This window comes from Apostichopus japonicus, chromosome 12, assembly GCF_037975245.1.
Source record: "Apostichopus japonicus isolate 1M-3 chromosome 12, ASM3797524v1, whole genome shotgun sequence".
Classification (NCBI taxonomy): domain Eukaryota; kingdom Metazoa; phylum Echinodermata; class Holothuroidea; order Aspidochirotida; family Stichopodidae; genus Apostichopus; species Apostichopus japonicus.
In genome coordinates, this window is record NC_092572.1 from 9,801,502 (window position 1) to 9,825,183 (window position 23,682).

Consider the following 23,682-nt stretch of genomic DNA (forward strand, 5'->3'; position numbering starts at 1 on the left):
CAAGCCAGCAGGATTTTCTAGTTACCATTTCTCAATAATGATCGTGATTACAAACATATAGAGTGCAAAAACGACACGACTGGGTTAGATTTTCCCCCGATATCCAACTGTAACATTCACAAAGCTGTATAACCTCGTCCTGAATTAGGTCTTGATCACCGCCGCCGCGATGCTTGTCAGGTCTTATAAATTATATGATATGTCTTTGGCTTCATAAGGAATTTGGTGCAACAATAGTTCAGAATTCTATCTTTACCAGAAATATTGCATGAAACATACATATATAGTGACTGAGTAAACTGAGTGAGGGATAATAGAGATACAGTGATAAAGACTGGACATGTGAAATTCTCATTTTTCTTTTCCTCCTCAAAATTGCGAATGTTTAAACTCAAGCTTTCCACTACCTCATTTAAAATTTTGATCAGAAGTTTTCGACAAAGTATGAGATATATGAAACAAAAATATCGATCTTTTTAGTACCTGACATGAGGTTAGTATTGTATCGATTCATCTGCATATCCATTGCTGTTTTGGAGTGCATCTATATTTAGATATGAGAGGGCCTAAACAAACTTCTGTCCTCCACTTGGCAGTCTGAGGGGAAAATTCCGACTACTCCTTTGTTGTTCTATATCTATCTCCTTGCATGTTTATTTATTATATCCATATCATTGCTTGTTTATTTTAGATTGCAGGTCCAAGAGTGAATGCGCTTTGTTTACCTATCTGAGTTTTATGACCCTGTGGGTGGCAAACATTTGAATTATCCTGCAATCGTTTATCAGACTTTGAACTGATAGAACTTGAATATTTGCTTTCGTTTTTACCGCGGTAGCATAATTAATGTATTTGACAATCAATTAGCATAACGGAAGGTCAACATAAGACAATGGAAAATGCTATAATATCTTTAATCTCTCGTGGGTATAAAAACAAACAAACAGACAACAACATTTTTTGGTGGTGACTCTGATGTGGTGGTGTCTGATAACGAGTGATGTTGAAAGAGTGTTGTCTTGAAACAAAAAGTCCCTTTCTTAAAGATTACAGCATAATTAAACTACTACGTATTGAAAAAAATCAATAAACACTTCCTAACAGTCAATTTGTCATTGTCTACATTTTCGTTTCATTTTCGTTGTTATACTTTCAGACGATTTGTACCATGTTAACGAAAACATCAGTCCTACTATGTGAACTCAAAGCTCGGACATGAGTATAATGTTGAACTATATTTTATGTATTAATGTAAAAGTGAATTCATGTGATCCGTGTGTAGAGGCAAACAAAGACCTCTACATTATTCCATATTGCTATGAAGACAAGCATGGATTAATTATTTACTGATAGGACTTTGCACTGTTAGTTTTAGGTGTATAGCCGTATACAATGTTCACAAGGCACATATGCTGTACACGCTACACGTACATCTAAATAGCGAGACAACTTTGACGAAGAAAAGGCATGAAGACAAATGTTATGAAAGCGGTATACTAAGGAAGACTAACAGTTGTAGTTTGGAGGTAGGTAACATAGTTTGTGCAGGACTAATCCATTGCGGAATCGATTATAGGATATGAACTTTAGACTAGTCTTGTAGCGATGTTGTAGTCTTACAGATACATTCATAGCATGTAATGGTTAGTTTCGTTTCTCATATGCATAGCAGAACTAAACACAAGAAAGCAGTGTTCATATTTTGTGATGATAACACATAAAGGTAAGACATAGCATCACATTAAAATTTACATATGTTCACCAATTATATTATTCTACGCCGCCATTATATAAACTACTTTTCATCTAATTAAGTTTTGTAAAAAAATGTGCAGAGAAAATTATTCAGAAAAGAAATAATTTAAAAAAGAAAGACGCTAAACGTATACATTTTCTAGAAACGTGTCTATATCACCAGCAGCATATTCAGGACTAGATGAGTAAAATCAGTGCAATGCATATAATGTAAGGAATAGTAAACAGGTTAACTAAGTGGAAACTTAATTTGGAAACTTGAGTTACAATGCCTAAATGATTAACAATTAATATAGGCTAACAGGATGGTCATGACATGTGAGCAAATAGGGCAAATAGTAATATTTCAATATTCAAGTGCCGACTAGATTTATTAGCATGTGAGGTTGATGGCAAATTAACTCTCTTTTCGTTTCATGCAAAAATACGCCGTATCAATATAACGGGAGAATAGTCACTATTGAGAAAAGAGTCTGCTGAGTGTGCATATGATGTACTGCTTGAACCTCATAACTTCTGACAAGGATGATTCAATTCCTGTAAAGAAATGGAATATAAGGAAAACCGAAGAATTAGCGAGTTTGTTTCAGAAGTAAAACATACATTAATCTTAAATAAAGCAATTTTTCAACGTTATGATGGACGACACAGGATAAAACTCTTCTACTCGTTTCAGCCCGATCTTTCCTTCGATTTTCATATATATAGTGTATTCTTGCCTTTTGTTTCTTCTTGAAACCTTTTATTAAGTTTGGATTAAACAACTTACAACAACAACAACAACAACAACACAAGCTTCCAAAATTGAGAAATTTCGTCTTCAGGTAAATCATTTGTTTATATTTAGCGACGGAGAGGAAAATAACTGAGAGACAGAGATGATCCAATAAAACACGCGGCCAATTCCATGCTTTCAAAACAGTGCTGAACTTATTAGTTCTTCTGTTTCTAAGTTAGAAACAAGTTTGTCAGAAAGCAGTGCTTGCTTTCTGTTTTTATTGTGTTGGTGGTTGGGGTGTTAGGGTGTAGTGAAGCTTCGTTTGCACATACACAGTAACGGTTACAACAAGGCAATATCAAATAGCAAGAAATGTTTAATGGTTAGACCTTTTAGACAAGAAAAATAAATATTGTAGACTTTAAGTAATTTAAATAATAAACACCTCAGTCGTCTCTGTGATGTAATAGCAGCTAACCTTACAAACTTAGAACAAGATAAAGATACCCCCCCCCCAAAAAAAAAAAAAAAAAAAAGAATGAAAACCCGACTTACACCCTACTTAAAATCGTAAGTTAAGGTCCCAAACTTTGGTCTGTTGCATGGTTAGATTTTCCGTTCGCTTTGTCTTTTGAAACTAGTTCATACACTAGAACACACTCAACATAATCAATTTCTCTTTCTGTGTTACTTTTCAGCGCCATGGCCATGAAGCTAATCATTCTCCTGTTTCTTTTACATCAGTTTCACGCAGGTAACAATGTTTTACACGTTTTATGCTTTCGAAGTAATTGTAAGCCATAGTGTGCCAACATCACAATGGCTTTGAATGAACTATGTATAGAAAATGGTTTAGATACAGCAGTTTCAAATTTGAAGGATATCTAAGAGTTATTAGCTTGCGTAGGGCAAGTTGTAGTTTGTGCATTAATTATGCGTAACCCAATGTGGAAGCTTAGGCTATATATCCAAATGTCAATTCTGTATGTTAGTCATGTGTCCATGTCCCTTTACTATCGGTTACAGTTGCTTCGGTAATATTGAAAGGAACACCTATCTCAACCCATCCATTTGGAAGCAAAGTAAAGTTGACTTGTGTCAAGGAAGACGGTGCATTGGTATGGACAACTTCCAGTAGTGACATTTTGTTTATCGATGAAGCGAGGTATTCGAAGGATGAAAAATACGAAAATTTTGAAGTGGACATTTCAGGAAATCAATCAAGTATGATAATAACTAACGCATTATTTGAAGACGAAGGAGAATACAGCTGTAGTGACGCCAACGGCAAAGAAACTATTCTAGTAAAACTCGAAGGTAGGCCTAACATTTGTAACATTTAACATTGTTTTTGGTAAAGAATAACCATTCACCTGGGGTGATCACCGCTTGGTGACCACATAGAACGACATTTTGTAGAGAAACAGCTAATGATTTTACTCTACTATTTTATTCCCTTAAACCGAGTAATTATGAATTTGTTTGCTTTCATTGGTTAATCAATGACTGTCTTGTATTTGCTCTCTCTTGTGATTCTTTCATTACGTTTGTCTTGTAAAGACCATTGTCTATTACTCTTGCCTTCAATCTCCCGTTATTATGATGTTATTCTCCAAGGAACCAAGTTTAATGTTCTCTTCAGGAAATTCAATGATCTGTTATGGTTTATTTGTCTACCATTTTTACAACTCTCTAACTATATTCCTAATATCAACGCTGTGAGACTACGAATGCTATGCCCGCTTTTTTTTCTACAAGGCATGGTTGGTAAATAAGAAAGGAATATTATTTTACGTTATTTTGTACGTTATTTATGCTATGGTGATGTGGGGGTAATTGTTCATCAAATATTGTGACTAAATCATTATTTTATAAGCATAAGATACTATAGCATTTGGTATCCAAAGTTTACTGTTGTTTTCCTGCCTGATGTAGAATTCTGATCCTTCCGTTTGTTTATTTAGTTGCCCCAAGACTAAGAATTTCATATGGTGGACGTCAAGATCCAGGACCACATTTACCAAGCTTGTCATCTCCTAGCATTTCCATCACATGTCTTGCCCAAGGAGCAAAACCCGAAGTATCGATTAGATTTAAAGTAGGAGAAAGTGACTGGTTATCTCCGACAAACAACGAGATAGCACCTCGTGGAGTACTGTATGATACTAATGCTACGCTGAATTTTCAATTTATTGATGACCCAAACGGAAATGTAGTTACGTGTGAGACTTCGGGACAATCCAGTATTAATCCGATAGCTGAAACCCAAACACTGAGTAAGTTGAAACAACGATGATTGACAAAACTCCTTGAGTGGCTCTAATTTATTACATTAAGAAAATATTTGTTAACAGTTTCTAGTGCACTTTGATTGGAAGAGACTACACAGATATCTCATAAACCCATAGATGTGTTTAAACTAATGTGGCTTTACATATGACACTTTTCCAATCTAAGAAAGGTTGCATTATTATCAATTGCATTGTTGTACAGCATTATTGGAACTGCATTACTGTTACTGAAAGACTTGAATGCAAGAAACATGTCCACGTTTTCAGTCGTGATTAATCCAATTCAATAATTTGTTCGAAAATGATTCTAAGTTTGGTAAAATTAATGCTTTTAACATGATCCATCAGCAAAACGTCAAGGCTCAAAAAGTACTAAAAACCCAAACTTATCGGCACAGTAAGTAAACTATGAGCAACAAACAGTTACCCCACACACCCACCCGAACCGCACCAACCCCACACCGAATTATGGTAAAGGTGGTACAAATTATACCACTTGGTCAAAGCTTTTAGTAAAGACAACATTCAAATTGAAGGATGCACATTTTTATCACACCACTCCAGTCAATCATTTTAGTAATAACTTACACTATATTTGAACGATTTTCCTGTTACATAGTGACACCAAATTGCATACTCGAGGTGAACAACATTGAAGCAACCTGTAATTGTACATCCAACCCACCTGTGTATAAGTACATCATATCCACCGATGGCAAGATGGAAGTCCGCAAAACCATTAATTTGGAGGATTTGGGAGGTTCCAGTATTAGTTGTACTGGCGTGAACTACATCGGCGCTGGAACATCTAAGGCCATCGTAGTGGAATCAGCAACAGGTCAGTTACTCAGATTTAATGTATTTAGGAAAAGATATATTGGATCTATACCCTCAGTTGGCACTTGAGAAATTACGATATCAGCCATTGAACGGATGTTGAGAGTTCCTGCTCATTCTTTGATCTTGGTAAAGTTACTTAATATGTTACCTTTAATGCCATTAACTTCGTGAAGATTCAGTCTGGTAGTTGAAAAAATAACGAACTTCATTCTACCAACAGGCTCACCATTTCCAGTCTATGTGATCATCATTGTTTGCTTGGTAGTTTTTATTCTTGGCGCTGTCATCGTATTAGTGGTATACTATCGATGTAAGAAAAGTAAATCAAAAAATAGTAAGTTTCACTGTCTATTATTCTGTTTCTATAGCTTTTGGTTTCGTGTCAAATTTGTACTGATGTTAAAAATAATCTGTGTTATAGTAGTGTCTGTGATCTGGTTAAAACAACTGTGTTACACAGACCTTCAGTATAACAGAGATTTTGTTCGTCAAAATTGCGTACAGTAGATGAAAAATATTATATAAAGAATTATATATACATAGTCCAAACGTTTTACAGGTTGTTCAGTCAGCTACACGTATGCATGCGGTTTTTAATGACATCGAGTATAACGTAAAAATGGATTGTAACATTAACAGCTTTCTTATATGAAGGATAGAAGCATTGTACGAATGACTACTTTTAAAAGTTATAATAATGTTCAGAATCGTTGCAAATTTATCTATACATTCTAAGAAGTTTACTGTCGTCAAACATTTGCATAAACCAAGTGTGCTTTGTAAAGAAGGCAAGGAACAACTTTTGCCAGGATGCTCTTGATGAAGTGCTGGGATTATCAAATGTTGCAGTGAGTTACTCGCCAACTATCAAATCACTCTGCACGTTACATAAAATCGGTTAAATGTCTTGCACCATTTACTTACACAATAATTTATTAATAGTTTTACTTCGGTAGGAGCTTGTAGTTTTAGTTTTCCTGTCATCATTTCAAATTCTTACCAGAATAGCTAGACTAATTCATTAATACATTACTTATGAGATAACTATAGACTTAGGCTAGGTGTGAAATTTTTGAAATCGAAAGAACGCAATGAAGACATTCTTACTTTTCATTTCAGTTACGTTTGGCCATTAGGACTTCATATTGAATGCATGGAGCACTTTTAGAGAAGCTTTTTTTTTATATTCGGGGATATTTAAATGACAACACATACGAAAAATAATGCGTATTCCAAGAATATATATCAAGAAGCTAGAATCAGACAACAAAAATGTTCTATTTACTTACCTTAGTTTGACTGGAGGCGGGGGGGGGGGGGAATTTAAGGATAGTGTGAATAAATGTTGTCTCTGTCTTTCCACATTTTACATTTCCGAATATTGAAAAGATGGCTACTAGCTCAAAATTTTAACTGCGTCTGATATTGGACAAAATAAGAGAATGCTGGATGTAAGTTTATATATTTTATTCGTCATAACGTCGTGTATAAACAATTTTTCGTTATAAAATTTGCTTAAATTTTGGTTACGCAAAGCCTCACCATTAAATGTAACAAGAAAATATCACCATACAGACTGAAGTTTTACTGAGGTTTAGCAGCAGCTGCTAATCTTACCCTTAACCCTTTATAAACTTGTTCTTCATGACATATGGAAACTAACCATTCTGTATATTAATTTATTCAGATCGCAAACAAGGAGACCATTCCCAAAATGATCCCTCTGAAACACAGAAGCTTGTAGACAGGGGTAAGCAGTACATTAATCTGATATTAATATAGAACTTTCTCAGTTAAAAACCCATTCAGTGTTCCTACATGGTGCTTTATTTTGCGTTGACGACGGTAACAAAAACTCTTTCACCGGAAATTCGGAAGGACCTCCAAAAGATGAGTGGTTTAACTGTTACACTTGCAGGTTTTAGCAACTGTTACATCAGGTCATAATATTACAGATAGATACACCAAACCGGTCAAAATGTTAATTGGAATCACTTCGTTTTTTTTTTAATTTTCTCATTTAATAAGAAATGCATACATTGCTTGACAACCCCTAAACGTTTGGTTACGTACAGCCTCACCATTAAATATAACAGGAAAACGACACCAGACAGGTTGATATTTTTCTGAATTATAAGTGGTTTACAGCAGCTGTTACTTAACAACCGCTTAAAAATGTGTTGTTCATGACATATGGAAACTAACCATTCTGTATATTATTTTATTCAGATCGCAAACAAGGAGACCAATCCCAAAATGATCCCTCAGTAACAGAGAAGCTGGTAGAGAAGGGTAAGCAGAACATTAATCTGCTATTAATATAGAAATGTTCATTTAAAAACTCATTCAGTGTTCCTATATGAGAGCTTTATTTTGCGTTGACGACGGTAACAAAAACTCTACCACCGGAAATTCGGAAGGACCTCCAAAAGATGAGTGGTTTAACTGTTGCACTTGCAGGTTTTAGCAACTGTTACATCAGGTCATAATATTACAGATAGATACACCAAACCGGTCAAAATGTTAATTGGAATCAGTTGGTTTTTTTTTTTAATTTTCTCATTTAATAAGAAATGCATACATTGCTTGACAACCCCTAAAAGTTTGGTTACGTACAGCCTCACCATTAAATATAACAAGAAAACGACACCAGACAGGCTGATATTTTTCTGAATTATAAGTGGTTTACAGCAGCTGTTACTTAACAACCGCTTAAAAATGTGTTGTTCATGACATATGGAAACTAACCATTCTGTAAATTATTTTATTCAGATCGCAAACAAGGAGACCATTCCCAAAATGATCCCTCAGTAACAGAGAAGCTGGAAGAGAAGGGTAAGCAGAACATTAATCTGCTATTAATATAGAAATGTTCATTTAAAAACTCATTCAGTGTTCCTATATGAGAGCTTTATTTTGCGTTGACGACGGTAACAAAAACTCTACCACCGGAAATTCGGAAGGACCTCCAAAAGATGAGTGGTTTAACTGTTACACTTGCAGGTTTTAGCAACTGTTACATCAGGTCATAATATTACAGATAGATACACCAAACCGGTCAAAATGTTAATTGGAATCACTTCGTTTTTTTTTTTAAATTTTCTCATTTAATAAGAAATGCATAAATTGCTTGACAACCCCTAAAAGTTTGGTTACGTACAGCCTCACCATTAAATATAACAAGAAAACGACACCAGACAGGCTGATATTTTTCTGAATTATAAGTGGTTTACAGCAGCTGTTACTTAACAACCGCTTAAAAATGTGTTGTTCATGACATATGGAAACTAACCATTCTGTATATTAATTTATTCAGATCGCAAACAAGGAGACCATTCCCAAAATGATCCCTCAGTAACAGAGAAGCTGGAAGAGAAGGGTAAGCAGAACATTAATCTGCTATTAATATAGAAATGTTCATTTAAAAACTCATTCAGTGTTCCCATAGAATGCTTTATATTGCGTTGACGACGGTAACAAAAACTCTACCACCGAAAATTCGGGAGGACCTCCAAAAGATGAGTGGTTTAACTGTTGCACTTGCAGGTTATATCAACTGTTATATCACGTCATAATATTACAGATAGATACACCATCCAGTCAAAATGTTAATTGGAATCTGTTGGTTTTTTTATAATTAACTAATTAAATAAGAAATGCATACATTGTTTCACAACCCCTAAAAGTTTGACTACGTACAGCCTCAACATTAAATATAATATATAAAAGTTCCCAGAAAAGCTGACAATGTACTGAAATGTAGGTGCTCCCTGTTATCGATATGTAACCTTTACATGTTCAACAGTTGAAGATAGCAAAGAAAATTCCACCAAAGCGCCTGCAAGACCTTCTAGTGGTCAGTGCTTTGACAGCATTTTTCCCTTCTTAGATACTCTTAGAAACCATCATAAATTAGAAAATGGTTCTTCATATGATGATGAAAATTTGTCGAGATATACAAGGAATCTGTTCTTTCGTTTCACATTGTCAGTTATGATTCACTAATAAAATATCACAAGCTCAACAACTATGCGTCTGCTCGGAATAAATGGGGACAATATTTATATAATTAGACTTATTCCTTTCTTACATTTTTCTTTGATGACCTCGAAAAGCATAACTACGGTACTAGAAGAAAATAAACAGTTTAGGTAGTAGTCTCAATCATGAGTAACATTAATCATACAGGGATCGGTTCTTTGAATAATCCGAATTATAATGTCATCTAACTAGTACATGACCACAGCATTGATAAATCAATGAAAAAGACAACAGTCGATAAAGATTGCCAAGATTATGTAAACATGAAATATCATATTGATCTAAATATCTCACGGATAAATGTTTATTTATTTTCATATTGCTAACTGCTCTGTCTCAGTATTTGGAAGATATTTAATACTTAATACAACACTGGTTACCCAATATCTAAGCTGATTTATTTATGGAACATGTATCATCGGGGAGATTCGGAATTTAACAAGAAGTAAGTATCTTGCAATAAATGCACTAGCGCCGTATTCATTTTAGATTAATCACAAAAAAAAATGTTGCTATGCACAAAACATTTGTAAAAGGGTTTTGAATGCTGCGTCGTATTTGAAATTCCGTTTTTTCTTTTTTTCTCCTTTTACTAGCAACAAAGCCAGAAGAGGCTGGAGTAAAAAATGTAAATGTTCGAGGTAATAAAAGCATTGAAATTTAATATTTACGTTCTACTACATTCTTCCATCTCCTTGTAGCAAACTAAATTGTACATGATTTTTAGCCTTCAAATCATTCCGTTTGAATTGCTCTTAGAAATCCAGGAATTATAATAATCATTGTGTTACGATGCAATTGAATATAAACTGTGATATGTCAATTGAAATGGTTAATTCGGATAACTCGAAATATGATGTTTTTAATAATGCGATAAACGCATTTCGATCAGTTAGCCTTGAATATTTAAAAATGACTATACTTTTGTTAGCATTTTAAAGGTTACTTATTATCATAGTAATAGTCTATGTTAAAATATAATTGAATCGAAGAAACATCTAATTGGTTAAGGTATGTTTGAATCTTCCTTAAAACTAAATTTTAAATATAATTTTTGTAGAGTCATTCGATATTCGTTTATTCGTTATTCGTACTTTTTAACCTGATTAAGCTTGAATATCATACATGACATCGTATTTTAAATACAAGTTGATTTGTTTGTTCTCTTTCAGTTTCGTCACAAACAACTACCAGTGGAACAATTATTGGTAGGATTTCAGACGCATAAGTGAATGATCGAATTCTCGGAATTGCGCTAGGGTTGGGAAGAGGGAATGCTGATTTGTTGTAAAATACTCAAAATTTCGTACTTCTTAACCTGATTAAGCTTGAATATCATACATGACACCGTACTGGATGTGATAATGAAGGAGTTCACTGAGGGGTTTATGATTGTAAATGTGATCTTACTTCCACTAAACCATATAGGCTTAAGCTCCAATCGTTAACATAAACCAAAGCAATAACAAAGGTATGATGTATATTTTAAAATAAAATTTTACCAAACCATTCAATGTTTTCTTTTCGAACATAGTAAAAAACTTGAAGGATCAAGGTTTTTTTTTTTCAAATCATGTTTCTATTGCTTTCTTCAAGGTGTTGTTAAAAAAGAAGACAACATTGACGATTCAACAGAAACCAGTGAACCTAATTCGAAAGATGAGCGTTCAAAGATACCTAAAAGTAAGTATAACATCAGTCAACAGAAATACTAGTGAAATAAACACCATTTCCATTATAAAAATATAATACATTGAAAAGTATAGGCTCACAAGGAATCAATCGATTTGAGTAAGAATACGATAATTGCAACCCCTAACAAGCACATTAAATAGATATAAGCTCTTGAAAAAGGTGTTAGTAATTCACATTGCAAGTAACAGTGGATATAAGTGGAACGGTCAGCCAAATCAAACGGTTTTATGTTACCCTCAACACCAGTCTAACTCTCCAACGGTTCAAATTTACATTGACATGTTATGTAAGTAGAATGCGTTCTATCAATCAATGCTGTACAATGTTTCATTAATTAGAATTTTGCAGGAATATTGGATCGCAATGTAATTAATATTGTATCCAAATAAAAATAAAACAAATTGTTAGCAAACTGCTTATCCACTAAAGAGCCTATTGAAGAATGTGTAGAAATAAGAGGGCCTGGCGTTTCGATCCAAGTAGGGTCCTGCTAGGATCGAAACGTCAGGCCCTCTTACTTTTACACATAATATTTGTATCCATTATTATATCAATATGTAATATGTGGCTCTTCTTAGAGAAAGGGCTGCAGTAACTGATCTAGCATCATTTTAGCGATACCCTACCTTATATCATACTGTATTTGCTTAAAGATTCAACAACTGGTGATAGCTCCGAGCCATCAGTATATTCGAGTGGTAAGTGGTTGATTACATTAAGATTTGGAGCGTTATATTATTATCGTATTTTATTCCACAGAAAAGTATGTAGTGTTTTAAAATAGATATGGTTAAATTACTGCATTTAGAGTAAAAGAAATCGATTACATTATGTTAGTTACAATATTTTCTCTCATTTAGTCAATTGCCAATAATATGAAGTTGCCTATTTTTTTGTTGTTATGAATATTCAAATTGTCAAATGATGAACTCTCAGAATCCTTTTGCAAATGGAACCCATTGACTAAAAGAGCACTGTCTATAAGTCTCATTCTTTTCTTAAATTTTTGTTGATGACCTCGAAAAGCATAACTACATTAGGCCTACGAGAAGAAATTAAACAGTTTAGGTAGTAGTCTTAAACATGAGTAACATTTATCATACAGTGATCGTTTCTTTCAATAATCCGAATTCTAATACCATCTAACTAGTACATGTTCACTAGTATAATGAATCAATGAAAAAACAACAGTCGATTAATACTGTCAAAACAATTTAAACATAAAATATTCTATTGATCTAAATATCTCATGGATAGATCTTTATTTAGTTGCACATTTCTGAATGCTCTGCCTCAGTATTTGGAAGATATTTAATACTTAATACGACACTGGTTACCCAATATCTAAGCTGATTTATTTATGGAACATGTATCATCGAAGCGATTTTGAATTTAACAAGAAGTTTGTATCTTACAATAAATGCATTAGCACCGTATTCATTTTAGATTAATCAAAAGTAACATGCTATGCTCATAACATTTGTAAATGGTTTCGAATGCTGCGTCGTAATTGAAATTCCGTTTTCTCTGTGTTTTTCTTTTACTAGCAACAAAGCCAGTAGAAGCTGAAGTAAAAAAAGGAAATGTTCGAGGTAATAATAGCATTGAAATTCGGATACTTACGTTCTACTACATTCTTCCATTATAATATTTCCATCACCTTGTAGCAAACTAAATCAAACGTGATTATAAGCCTTCAAATCATTCTGTTTGAATTGCCCTTAGAAATCCTGGAATAATAATAATAATAATAATAATAATAATAGTGTTACGATGTAATTAAATATAAATTATGATATGTCAATTGAAATGATTAATTCGGATAACTTGAATATGATGTATTTAATAATGCGATAAAAGCATTTCCATCAGTTAGCCCTAAATATTTAAAAATGACTAAACGTTTGATAGCATTTTAAAGGTTACTTTTAATCATAGTAATAGTCTATGTTAAAATATTATTGATATTGAAATTATATATATATATATATATATATATATATATATATATATAGTTATTTGCAAAAAGGCTGTCAACAGACTAATATTATATTGGTACACAAAATCTGTTTAAAAAATAAGGTTGATAATAAAATGGTGTTTACACATGCGATATGTGTTACGTGATTATTTGAATTATTAATCTGCTTTGAAATGAAACTTTAATTTTTATATCTTCTTTTCAAGATATGACAAAGCGATGGGGGAAAAATGCTTCGAACGATCCGCCTGAAAAGTTTCATGATGGTAAATGAATGGAAAAAAAATGATTTGTGATAAAATATCAAGCGAAGAAGGATTACATTGGTTCAGATTCAACTGAACTCTTCCCTAATATGCAATAAATACTTTTCCAAGAAAGTTATCTCATCAGTTTCTTTTAATACTGTAGACTATCTGTTTTGAGCCACAATAAAACTTTACTGGAAACCTTGCAGTATCGATTGTTTCATTGAACCTGTTCTTGGTATTTGTTTATACATATAAATGTTTTCATTTTTTTTTCTTTGAGAAGTTTACAGGTAAAATTGTAGAAATGTACGATTATCGACCAACGTAATGTCAAAGTAGATACGAACACAAACTTCATATGACGAGAGAACAAAAACCTTGTATATATTCATACCTATTGCATAGTTATCTATATTTAACGAAGTTAAGTGCGCCGTTTGTCAAAAGGAAAGTTTCTGGGAAGGTAGTTTTTTGTTGTAAAACTAAATGGTTGTATTCAAGAGCATTTATTTAGCTTCATTGTTGGATACATGCCATTGTAAAATGCAAACATTATTCATTCGACTTCGTGTTTTTCCCTTATATTAGATAACGTGAAGAAAGAACTTGCCGAACTACTTAAAGGAGATAAGAGTGGTAAGAGCACCATTGAGCATTCATGATCTAAATATTTCTTGGTCATTTTGATAATTGTCAGTAATTTCTACAGCGACTTTCCGATCTTGATCTTTTCTAACAGTTAACCCCCCCCCCACCCCCGCCTCAATAAACAATTTTTAAGTTATATGGATAATTCGGCGAGTTGCGTGCAGTCGCTTAGCAGAACACATCAATAAGCTTCTCTCTGCTACATGTTATTACGCGTCAATTTCCCCGCCGATGCGAAAGTGATGTGCACTTTCATCAGGCTCACTTTTTATGTACATAACTAAATATCCTTCGTAAAGCACTGATACACTGCACCAGGATTCACAAAACTCTTCTTTGCAGGAATACATGACCTAAAGACATACAGTACTATAAGAATAAACAATGCAAAATTGCAAGTCTTGCGGAAGTAGGCGTTTGGCAATTTTATATGTAGAAAGCAAAGCTCCGTCATATTGTTTACCCAATTTAGGAATCTTTTGTATCATATAAAACAGCTATTCCCGCGTAATCACACTAATAACTGCAAAAAAAATAGCATAAAAGGAAACCCACATTACCCAACTTTTTTTTCCAAAATAAACATGGTACTAAAAAACATGCTCATTAATTCCACTTTTAAATTTGTATATTTGTAGATAAAAGTTCCAATTTTCCAAATAGTTTGTACATATTCAAGTCTTTTCAATATCCGAGCTGTTTTCTCGAAAGAGAAGCCAGTGAAGAAAAATTCAATTTGAAACCGTTGCATTCATATGCTGAATGTTCGGCAGTTGATTACTCATCCAAAAGTGAAATAAAATAGTAATATTTATTTTAACTGCTAATTATATCTTTTAAAATTATGTGAATTTTTATTAGTAAATGAACCCATTCTCAAATGGATACAACAACACAACTGTAGTGTTGGACATTTTTGAATTATTACTTGGACGCTAAATAACAATTGTAATTGGGGGAGTTTGCTGAGTTAGCCTTGACATCAATATCTATGCAAGGTGTTCTCGGTTATTACCCAGTTATCCCAGTAAAAATTAGTGCCAATCCTTTGCAGCTTCTGATGAAGATTAGCTAACATGCATCTTTGAAGCAAGTGTCTATGCCATAGCTCTCCCATAGATCTAACTTCACATAGTGTTATTTCATGACCAAAAAACAAAAACAATTGTGGCACAAATGGTGATATTAAAGTTTCTTCTATTTGGTTGCAACATTATGAATAAGATAAAATGTGTTGAGTAGTTTAACGTTTTTGTTATGTCTTCGCGAGGCTACTCTGATAAGTTTATAGGAAGTCTTAGTAGTGAATATTCAGACTGACAGTGTACAGATTAAAGGATCGCCATTTTAAATTGCCTGTAGGGGTGAAATTAAAATATTATGGCAAACTATACGGATACTTTGCGTTACGGTTTACTTGTTACAGATAATTTCTATTCGTGCCTGTTTCGTGTTATTTGCATCATCATCAAAAAAACAAAAAATATTATGAGTGTCGATACTCTCCTTGTTGTTTAAAACATTTTGTAAGAAAACTCCCCTTAAGGTTTTCTACCACTCATCTGACAGTTTATAGTCATAACACTGGAGCAAAGTATGTCGAAACAGTAGTAGTAAATATCTTCACCGAACCCTCAATTAATATTCTACACAGAAAAAAACCATGAACGAAAAGTAAGACATCAAAAATACATGATATGTAAGGTGGCACAGATTTAATAGTTACAACATTTTTTATTTATTCAACTTCATTTGGCGTCATATGTAGCCCTTTTCGTTGATCTCATTGTTATACAGATCTCACTACGGCATAGCCGTATCATTATTTGCTTACGCATCTCTAGTTTGAGTCGATTGATTAATTTCTGCACCCTAAAAATATTTTTTTTCAGCATTTATTAATTTGACAATGTACGGTCTTGCGTACCCGACTATGTATCTTTGCAATTAAGGTATGATAAAGGAATGTTACAATTCTTGGAACGAGTTGACAACCAACTTCAAATTTTACCCAGAGACCAACTGATATGATCAGTTGATTTGTGTAACGAAAATGTGTCCTCCTTGACTTTTACCAAGGAGATTTTACTTCCTGTACCAAGGTTAGCTAATGTTAATCACGGTAAAAAAGAATCATGCTGAATCGTAGGTATTCTACTGAGCGAAAGCTAATTCAAATCCATTTGAAACGAATTCACATACTACTTGTATTAAAAATATACCAAGCTGTTAATCCAAGTGTGGTGAAATATAGATTAGTTTAGTTTCACGTCGTCAAGTAAATCGTAAACTGTGTGCCACCGTTATTCATTGTGAATGTAACAGTGTACATATCAAAACAAATAACTTAGAATGTGTAAAACCACTGCATTTATCGATAAATCCATGAAAAAACTTTACTTTATATATCTGCAAAGAATTGCTTCAGGAATTATCACTTTTTCATATTTTTATTCACAGATTCATAACAGATTCATAACAGATGTTGGTGATCTGGTAAATATAAAACAAACTTGCTTCATTCTTTGGAATATAAAGTCTATAAATGTTTACATTCTAATTGTTTTACTATTTGTTCATGTTTATTGAGCAATATTTGTTCTTATTTTAAGCTTGCTGATAGTAAGTATTTTTGACTCAAATTTTAAAAGCAGCCTAGAAAGAAATATTTATTCACCAGTAATGGACAACAACTTACTTATATCAGCAATTATGTGAATCCAAAACAAAAATCCCTTTCTTGTTGATTGTATTAATATTTTTGATTATACGGTATTGAACATTGACACTTAAACGCTGCTCATATTCGCTTCCTATAGTTTACCCTTTTCCTTCTTTTCTTCTCTTGTGATGCAGATGGAGGAAAGAATCTTTGCATCATGACCAAGATGAAAAATCCATGGACGTCAGCGTTATATTTTTTTAAACCATTAGTTTATTTTTCGGGCTGAATATATCATGACAACCATCGAAGTATTGTATTAGTTTGCAATAGTAAACTGATAACACTCAGTTTCCAGAAACAAGGCAACGTATCTTGTTAAGCCTATAAACGCTTGTCACCCTCTTCCGTCGAGCTTTGCCATTTTCATATCAAACAGTTCTTTCATACATATCAACATTTCCATAAAGGCTATAACACTAAATTCATATGCCTCTAGTATCTGTAGTTGTTTACAGATCATGTGTAGTACAAACCTGAATTGTTACCTTTCTTGCAAAAGATTTTTTTCTTGCGATACACAGAGCGTATCGGCATCGTTTATCAATCATTGAACCAATAAATGGATTTTTAGACTATTTCTTCTTTTAGTTGATGAACTTTTACTTGTATTAAATAATTCAATATATGAAAAATTTTAATATATAAAGTACCAGCATATTAGGCTGATTCGTGTAAATTCAAAACTTGTCAAGAAACAATAACAATAAAGAAATTGCAAAATTGTTGCTGGGTTGTATTTTTTATACTTGTAAGCATGGATCTCCTTGTGTTTTTACCTAACGTTAAGCAAATTTGTAACTATTGAATATGAAGTTGTTAAGGTTTCAGTGTAGAGTGTCAGTTTAATGTACAATGCCGTGTATTCTATTTTCACATGAAATGTAGTCTGTTTGGTTTAAAAAGATATGAAGACAATTAAATTTAACAGTCTAAGCGTGCTGCAGATTTTAATACCAAATATTGAATGTTATCCTTAAGCCGAATTTCAGGGTCTTTCCAAACAGTCGGTAAAGTAATGTTAACTAAAATAAATAAAAAAGAATCATTTTAATATTGCCCTGTTTTAAAAGTGTTTCCCATGTTCCCGTTACTCCTGCTACTGTTACATCAAAGTCTTATTGCTATGATGCAGTTAATAATTGTGTGATATATTCATGATTGTGAATGTGGAAAAAAATGATCTTTGATAGATCATATCAGGTACTGAAGAAAGTCAAAGGTTGTTTCCAAAATATATCAGCAAGTATCCAAATGCTGTTTTTAAGAGATTAATCTCTTTTTTCAGAAACATATTTCTTGTCTAGACACAGTCTGATGCAACTTGTGTGCGTAACAAAGCGTAGCATAGATAAGGCAATGGAAAGCACAACTACATGTCTGGACTATAAGCTTATTACATTTCCAGCCCATTGTTACTTATGCTTACCTTGTAAAATCAACGGAGGTTTTCCCTGGCATTAAATGTTTCCCTTTATTTTTCAAAACAGTTCTATCAGTTCAAAACATAGTGGTTGACACAAAGAGACCTGTGACTCAGTTGTCGAATGACAAAGAACATGAAATTGTGTGAGTTTAATTAATTGTAACCAAAATGATCTTAGTTTGACGAATGGTTTTTAATCTTTGTTATTTAATTACTAACACAATCTGTAATCCAACTTCTGTGAGGGAGTTATCCTCATTGCGCTTTTGTATATTCCCTGTCTTACATTAAGCTATTCTAAATAAAAACGAAATGTTAACTATAACAAAAGTATATCCTAGTATACACAACATTTACCATTTCTCAATGAAAGTTCATGACCGCTTTGAAACTATTATTTGAAATGTAAATCTCTACATTTAAAGATAATTGTTAATATAAAAGTTCAATGATGTAATTGCGCAACTTCAGCTGGTGAATTATTCTTATGTCCAACAGAGGGGATGAGATACAAATAGTTGACATTTCAAATGAAGAACGAATGATTCCATCCAACAATATGGTTAGTAATCACTTACACTGCAGATTGCACACACGTTACTTTGATAGACTACACGACACGGCAACCTTTTATTTCCAGATTTGATGTTTATTCCTCTTTCGCTTAAGCTTTGTAATCTCATCTGCATCTTGCGATTTGAGTGACAAAGCTTCATCAATAAATATGTCTTACGATAAAAGATTGCGTTTGATTTTCATTGCGGACCAATAAATTGCATTTTATCAACGTTCATTGCTTTCAATTTTGGAACAATGTTAACTTACATGAATTAAGGTAGGCATGATTCTCTGTTATTCACTGGAATCAAATAAACGTTTAGTTTAACCCTCGCAGCACTGACACCATATTTTGAAAATTAACAATAAGCACTTTATATTAATTCGATTTTAGTAAGGTCTTCTTCAGAGGCTTGATGAGACGATCATACAGGGAGGCAGGTTAAGTAAACAAAAAAGACAGTCGAGCTAATCGGAACATTAAACGCTGAAAAGAGCAGAAACGACACAAGAATGGGCATTGTGATAGAAGGAAGCAGGAAGAAAAGGGTTTGGGTATAAGGAACAGAGTGTGGTTGGACAAGTGTTATCTTTACTTTTATTTTTAAATGTAACCTGTTGTGCAACCGTATACATGTCAGTGTAACTCTGACGAAGATCCTACTAAAATCGAAACTATATGGTGTGAAGCACTTATATATCTTCATACACGGTTTTACAACAGTCAAGTTGTTGTTAACAATTTAATGACTTTATGATTGTTTTAATGCTGATTGTTACTGTTAATATTAATTTCGTTTAATAAGAAAGTAGCATCTTTTCATCGGTCGATATTTGAACACAGATATAATGCGTGCTTCTTCGCAACATATATTTGTCAAAGATTTTCGTAAAAGTGTTGCTATGCATACTTCACGAGTTTCGATGATGGTTTGTTTTGTGCCATCAAAATGTAATACACTGTTGGATTGTTTATCAGGTAATCAACGAAATCAACTACACCGACATAGATCACGGAGAATACGAAAACAAAGATGAGGACTTCCATTCCTCATATCAGCCAACAGACTACGCTGACGTGGTCATTGTATAATTGTGATACACTTGTGAAATACGTGTACGACACTCCAGCTATGAGCAACAACCATTGCATCCTTTCGAAAGGATTCTTAACATAGATTTAAACGTATGTGGGTTCTGTTCAGTAGTCCGTGTACATTTGTATCACTTTCATGTTGCATCCTATATTTACACTACTGATAAAGCTTCCATGCAACGTTTTCTTTAATGGTGCAACACCACAAAATTTCCTACGCTTAATTGCAAGTAGTGTGTAATATTACGTTGATCTAGTGTATTGAAGTATAATGCTTACTAAACAAAATAACCTTTTACAATTTACATTTCAAAAAAAAAAAATTGTTACATTTTAAATTGCTAAAAGCCTAGATATGGTTTATATAAATTTAAGTATTTGTTTGTTTGTAGTTGATGTTAACTAAAAAGGGGTTCGATGCACATCTACTGATTTGTACGAACCCTTTTGTTGCTCTGTAAAGCTGGTTTTTCTGTGTACTTCTTTTTCTCGAAAAGTATCCAGTAAGTTAGTGTATGTCTATTTATCACTATATATTAGTCTCTGTTTTCATTCTCACACATTTTCATGTGGTTTAGCCATGATGGAAGTAAGTCATGCAGTAATTCATAAGCAACAAGACTGCAACATCTTTACTGTGCATTATGATTTGTGTCGGGAGTATTCACTTGCTTAACAGCGGTAATTTAAAAACATATTCTTGGATACCCGAACGATTTGGACCATTTTTCGACAGAAGGTTAGAAATTCGTTTATGTAAATATGATTCCAGGCGTATTCTTAAAGTACTCAGTCTTGCTACAAAAATTAAAACTCGCAATGGGTATTTAAATATTGGTAAACGAGGATTGAGTCCCTTTAAAGCATTTTATACTTTAACATAAGTTTGTCTTTTACATTTTGCAAAAGTAAATCAAGAAAAGTTTTTATTAAATTAGTAGTACGATGATTTGTACCATACCTACAGCTTAACATATTCGATAGGATGCATTTTGCTTTCTTCATTGTGAATTTGCCGAAAAGAATATTTGTCGTGTTGGCTTTCTTGTAAGTAATAAAGAAATAAAAAAAGCACGTGATGCATTCAATTTAATTTTAGAGCTTACACAGCTCATGTTCTCTTCTTTAAGTGGTATTACAATTTCTAACTATTATAGCTTCGAATATTCAATATTCTCAACAGAGATGAAAGTGTGAAGAATAAACATCCAACCTCTAAGAACCCACTTATGACAACATTAATCCTATGCCATTTCAAATTTTCATGGACAGGTAATAAAATTGACTGATCTTTTACACAGTCTTGTGCTCACACAACAGATATCTTTGAATAAAATAGTTGAAAACACTAATGTGATGCAACATGACCATTACCTAAATATTGTAAGATATTGGTTCTCGGAAGCAATTAAATTAATGTAGAATCAAAATATTGATCTGTTTCTTCCTGGTTTTGTGGCATCTAATACGGGGAGTAAAATCCAAGATGGCCACATTAAAGGCAACATAAAGAAAGAAAGAAAAAGAAGGGTTAACATGGCTTCAGAGACAATTTCAGTTTTCGAATGGAATTGTGAACATTGCCTTGGTTCATCGATTAACTATTCTAAGAAAGTCCTTTGCAATACATGGTTTTGAAACTTGGGAAGGTTGAGGTGACTTAATGGGGGTTACCATAGGGTGGCACAATATCATGGGGTGGACTCAAAAATGTATGCGTGAGTACTCGTGTGTGGGTTGATGTGTTCGAACAAACAAGTTTGTTAAGAACTTTTCCTGAACCGTACACACGATTGGCTGTGAACTCGGTGGATAAGTCAATGGGCTAACCATCAAGTGCCACCGTGAATTATGACATGAAAGGTCAAAAGTTAAAAAAAAAAGAAAAAACATTTGGTCATTGTTGGCATACGGAAATGTTAAAATGACGAAACTCTCAAACCAATGTGGGACAATAGACTGTAGGTTACAGCACATTATGTAGTGTAGACGCAAACAGTCACGTGATGAAAGAACCTTTTGGTGAAAAAGCGTTTCGCCGACTATTCCTTAACCACAAGGCCGATGAACTTTAGACTATGTGGATCAAAGGTCAAAGCAGCAAAAATCCAGCATTGCGGCCATTACACGTATATATACCAAAAGAACAATATGGCCCAATATTTCATATTTTACAGTAAGTTACCGTAGATTATATGTATTTATGTCAATAGGCCACGGAATCAAAGGAGGTCAACGATCAATCTTGTCCAAGTTTGTGCGAAAAAATCGTTTCGAATACAACTCATTGAGAGTAAGTCCGATGGACTTAACACTTTGTGAGAACATGGATGGGTTGCAATGCGTATGTGATTAATGATGTGTTAGGTCAGAGTTCAAATTATTCCCCTCTGCGGGAGCAAAAACCATAATATGTTTACTCCAAAATAAGATAACCGAAACCTTCAAGCACAAATAGAATACCACAGACTAAATATCATCGGAGCAGTAATTCATGTAAAATAATGCCTTGTGATCAAATGAGGTAAGCATGAACTTGTGATTGTACCTAGTGACCAAACATGTGTGGCTCGTGATCAAATGAGGTAAGCATAAACTTGTGATTGTACCCAGTGACCAAACATGACATTAAATAATTAACAAGAAACGCTAAAGATTTAAATTTAGTAATAAGACTGTTCTTTTGCTTCTATAGATAGATGAAACTATCAGAAACCAAACAAATTAATGCTTTATAACTCATTAATGTAGTTATTCTTAAGTATGCGGTGTCGTTTTTTGTGTAATACCCTTATTGCATGTAAAAAAAGCAGCCGGAAAGAAATAGTTAAGCTTAAAGAAAGAACTAACATCGTACAAACGACGAGAATTATTCAAAATACCTCATCGATATCTATATGAATAAGCCAATAGACAAGACACATGATTATTTATTAACGAAAATGTAAGCTATTTGACAATATGTAATACCTAAGCCGTGTGGATGAAGATATATAATATTGAATTTATTTCAAGTTGAATTACTAGATCACCATAGAAACACTAAAAAACAAACAATAAAAATAAGCCTAACTTCATCATTTTCCAATGTAAATGATATCAACAGGTCAATCAAAGTCCTACACAGTTCTAGTTCCAATAATTGTCGACGACAAATGTGTTCTAAATTGTTTTTGTTTTCAAAAAAAAAATAGTGCTTTTGGAAAATTGTCCAGTCATTCTTTAACGTTCTAAAAATTGATGTAATGGACAGTTATTTTAGCATAAATATAAGGATATATTTATATATTTAATTTTGTACTATTTGAAAATACAAGTATATCACAATTTCTAAGCAGAAGAAGATCAAAGTTTCGTTTATGGAGCTTAATATGATTGTTACGGATGCCCTGGATCTTTTTGTATGTTACTTGAAATTCACTATAATATGATGAAACATAATAACAATAAAAGAAGAAGAAAGAAACAAAGTATTTTGTAACTAGACAGACACATTATGGTCAAAAGTATCCAACGGTGTGACGTAACTGTCTTCTATGAACACTATATTTGTCGCACGACACAGTGTATTACAGATTGACAATTAATAGTCAATTAAATTATTCGGTAAGTACAATGGGATAAGGCGATTTTTGTGAGCATTGCAGTAGGTGATACTAC

At 33.2% G+C, this 23,682-nt stretch overlaps 1 protein-coding gene across 1 annotated transcript; it reads left to right on the forward strand.

Moving 5' to 3' along the window:
* The first annotated feature begins 2,514 nt into the window (after nucleotides 1–2,514).
* LOC139977570 (uncharacterized) lies at nucleotides 2,515–18,429 on the forward strand. Its single transcript, XM_071986970.1, has 19 exons — nucleotides 2,515–2,579; nucleotides 3,172–3,227; nucleotides 3,500–3,790; nucleotides 4,438–4,749; nucleotides 5,384–5,602; nucleotides 5,825–5,938; nucleotides 7,292–7,354; nucleotides 7,834–7,896; nucleotides 8,377–8,439; nucleotides 8,921–8,983; nucleotides 10,242–10,286; nucleotides 10,818–10,853; nucleotides 11,242–11,328; nucleotides 11,994–12,038; nucleotides 12,888–12,932; nucleotides 13,528–13,587; nucleotides 14,161–14,208; nucleotides 16,681–16,716; nucleotides 17,077–18,429. The coding sequence occupies exons 2-18, from the start codon at nucleotides 3,176–3,178 to the stop codon at nucleotides 16,686–16,688; spliced, it is 1,614 nt and encodes a 537-aa protein (XP_071843071.1). The 5' UTR covers nucleotides 2,515–2,579; nucleotides 3,172–3,175; the 3' UTR covers nucleotides 16,689–16,716; nucleotides 17,077–18,429.
* Nucleotides 18,430–23,682: the final 5,253 nt, after the last annotated feature.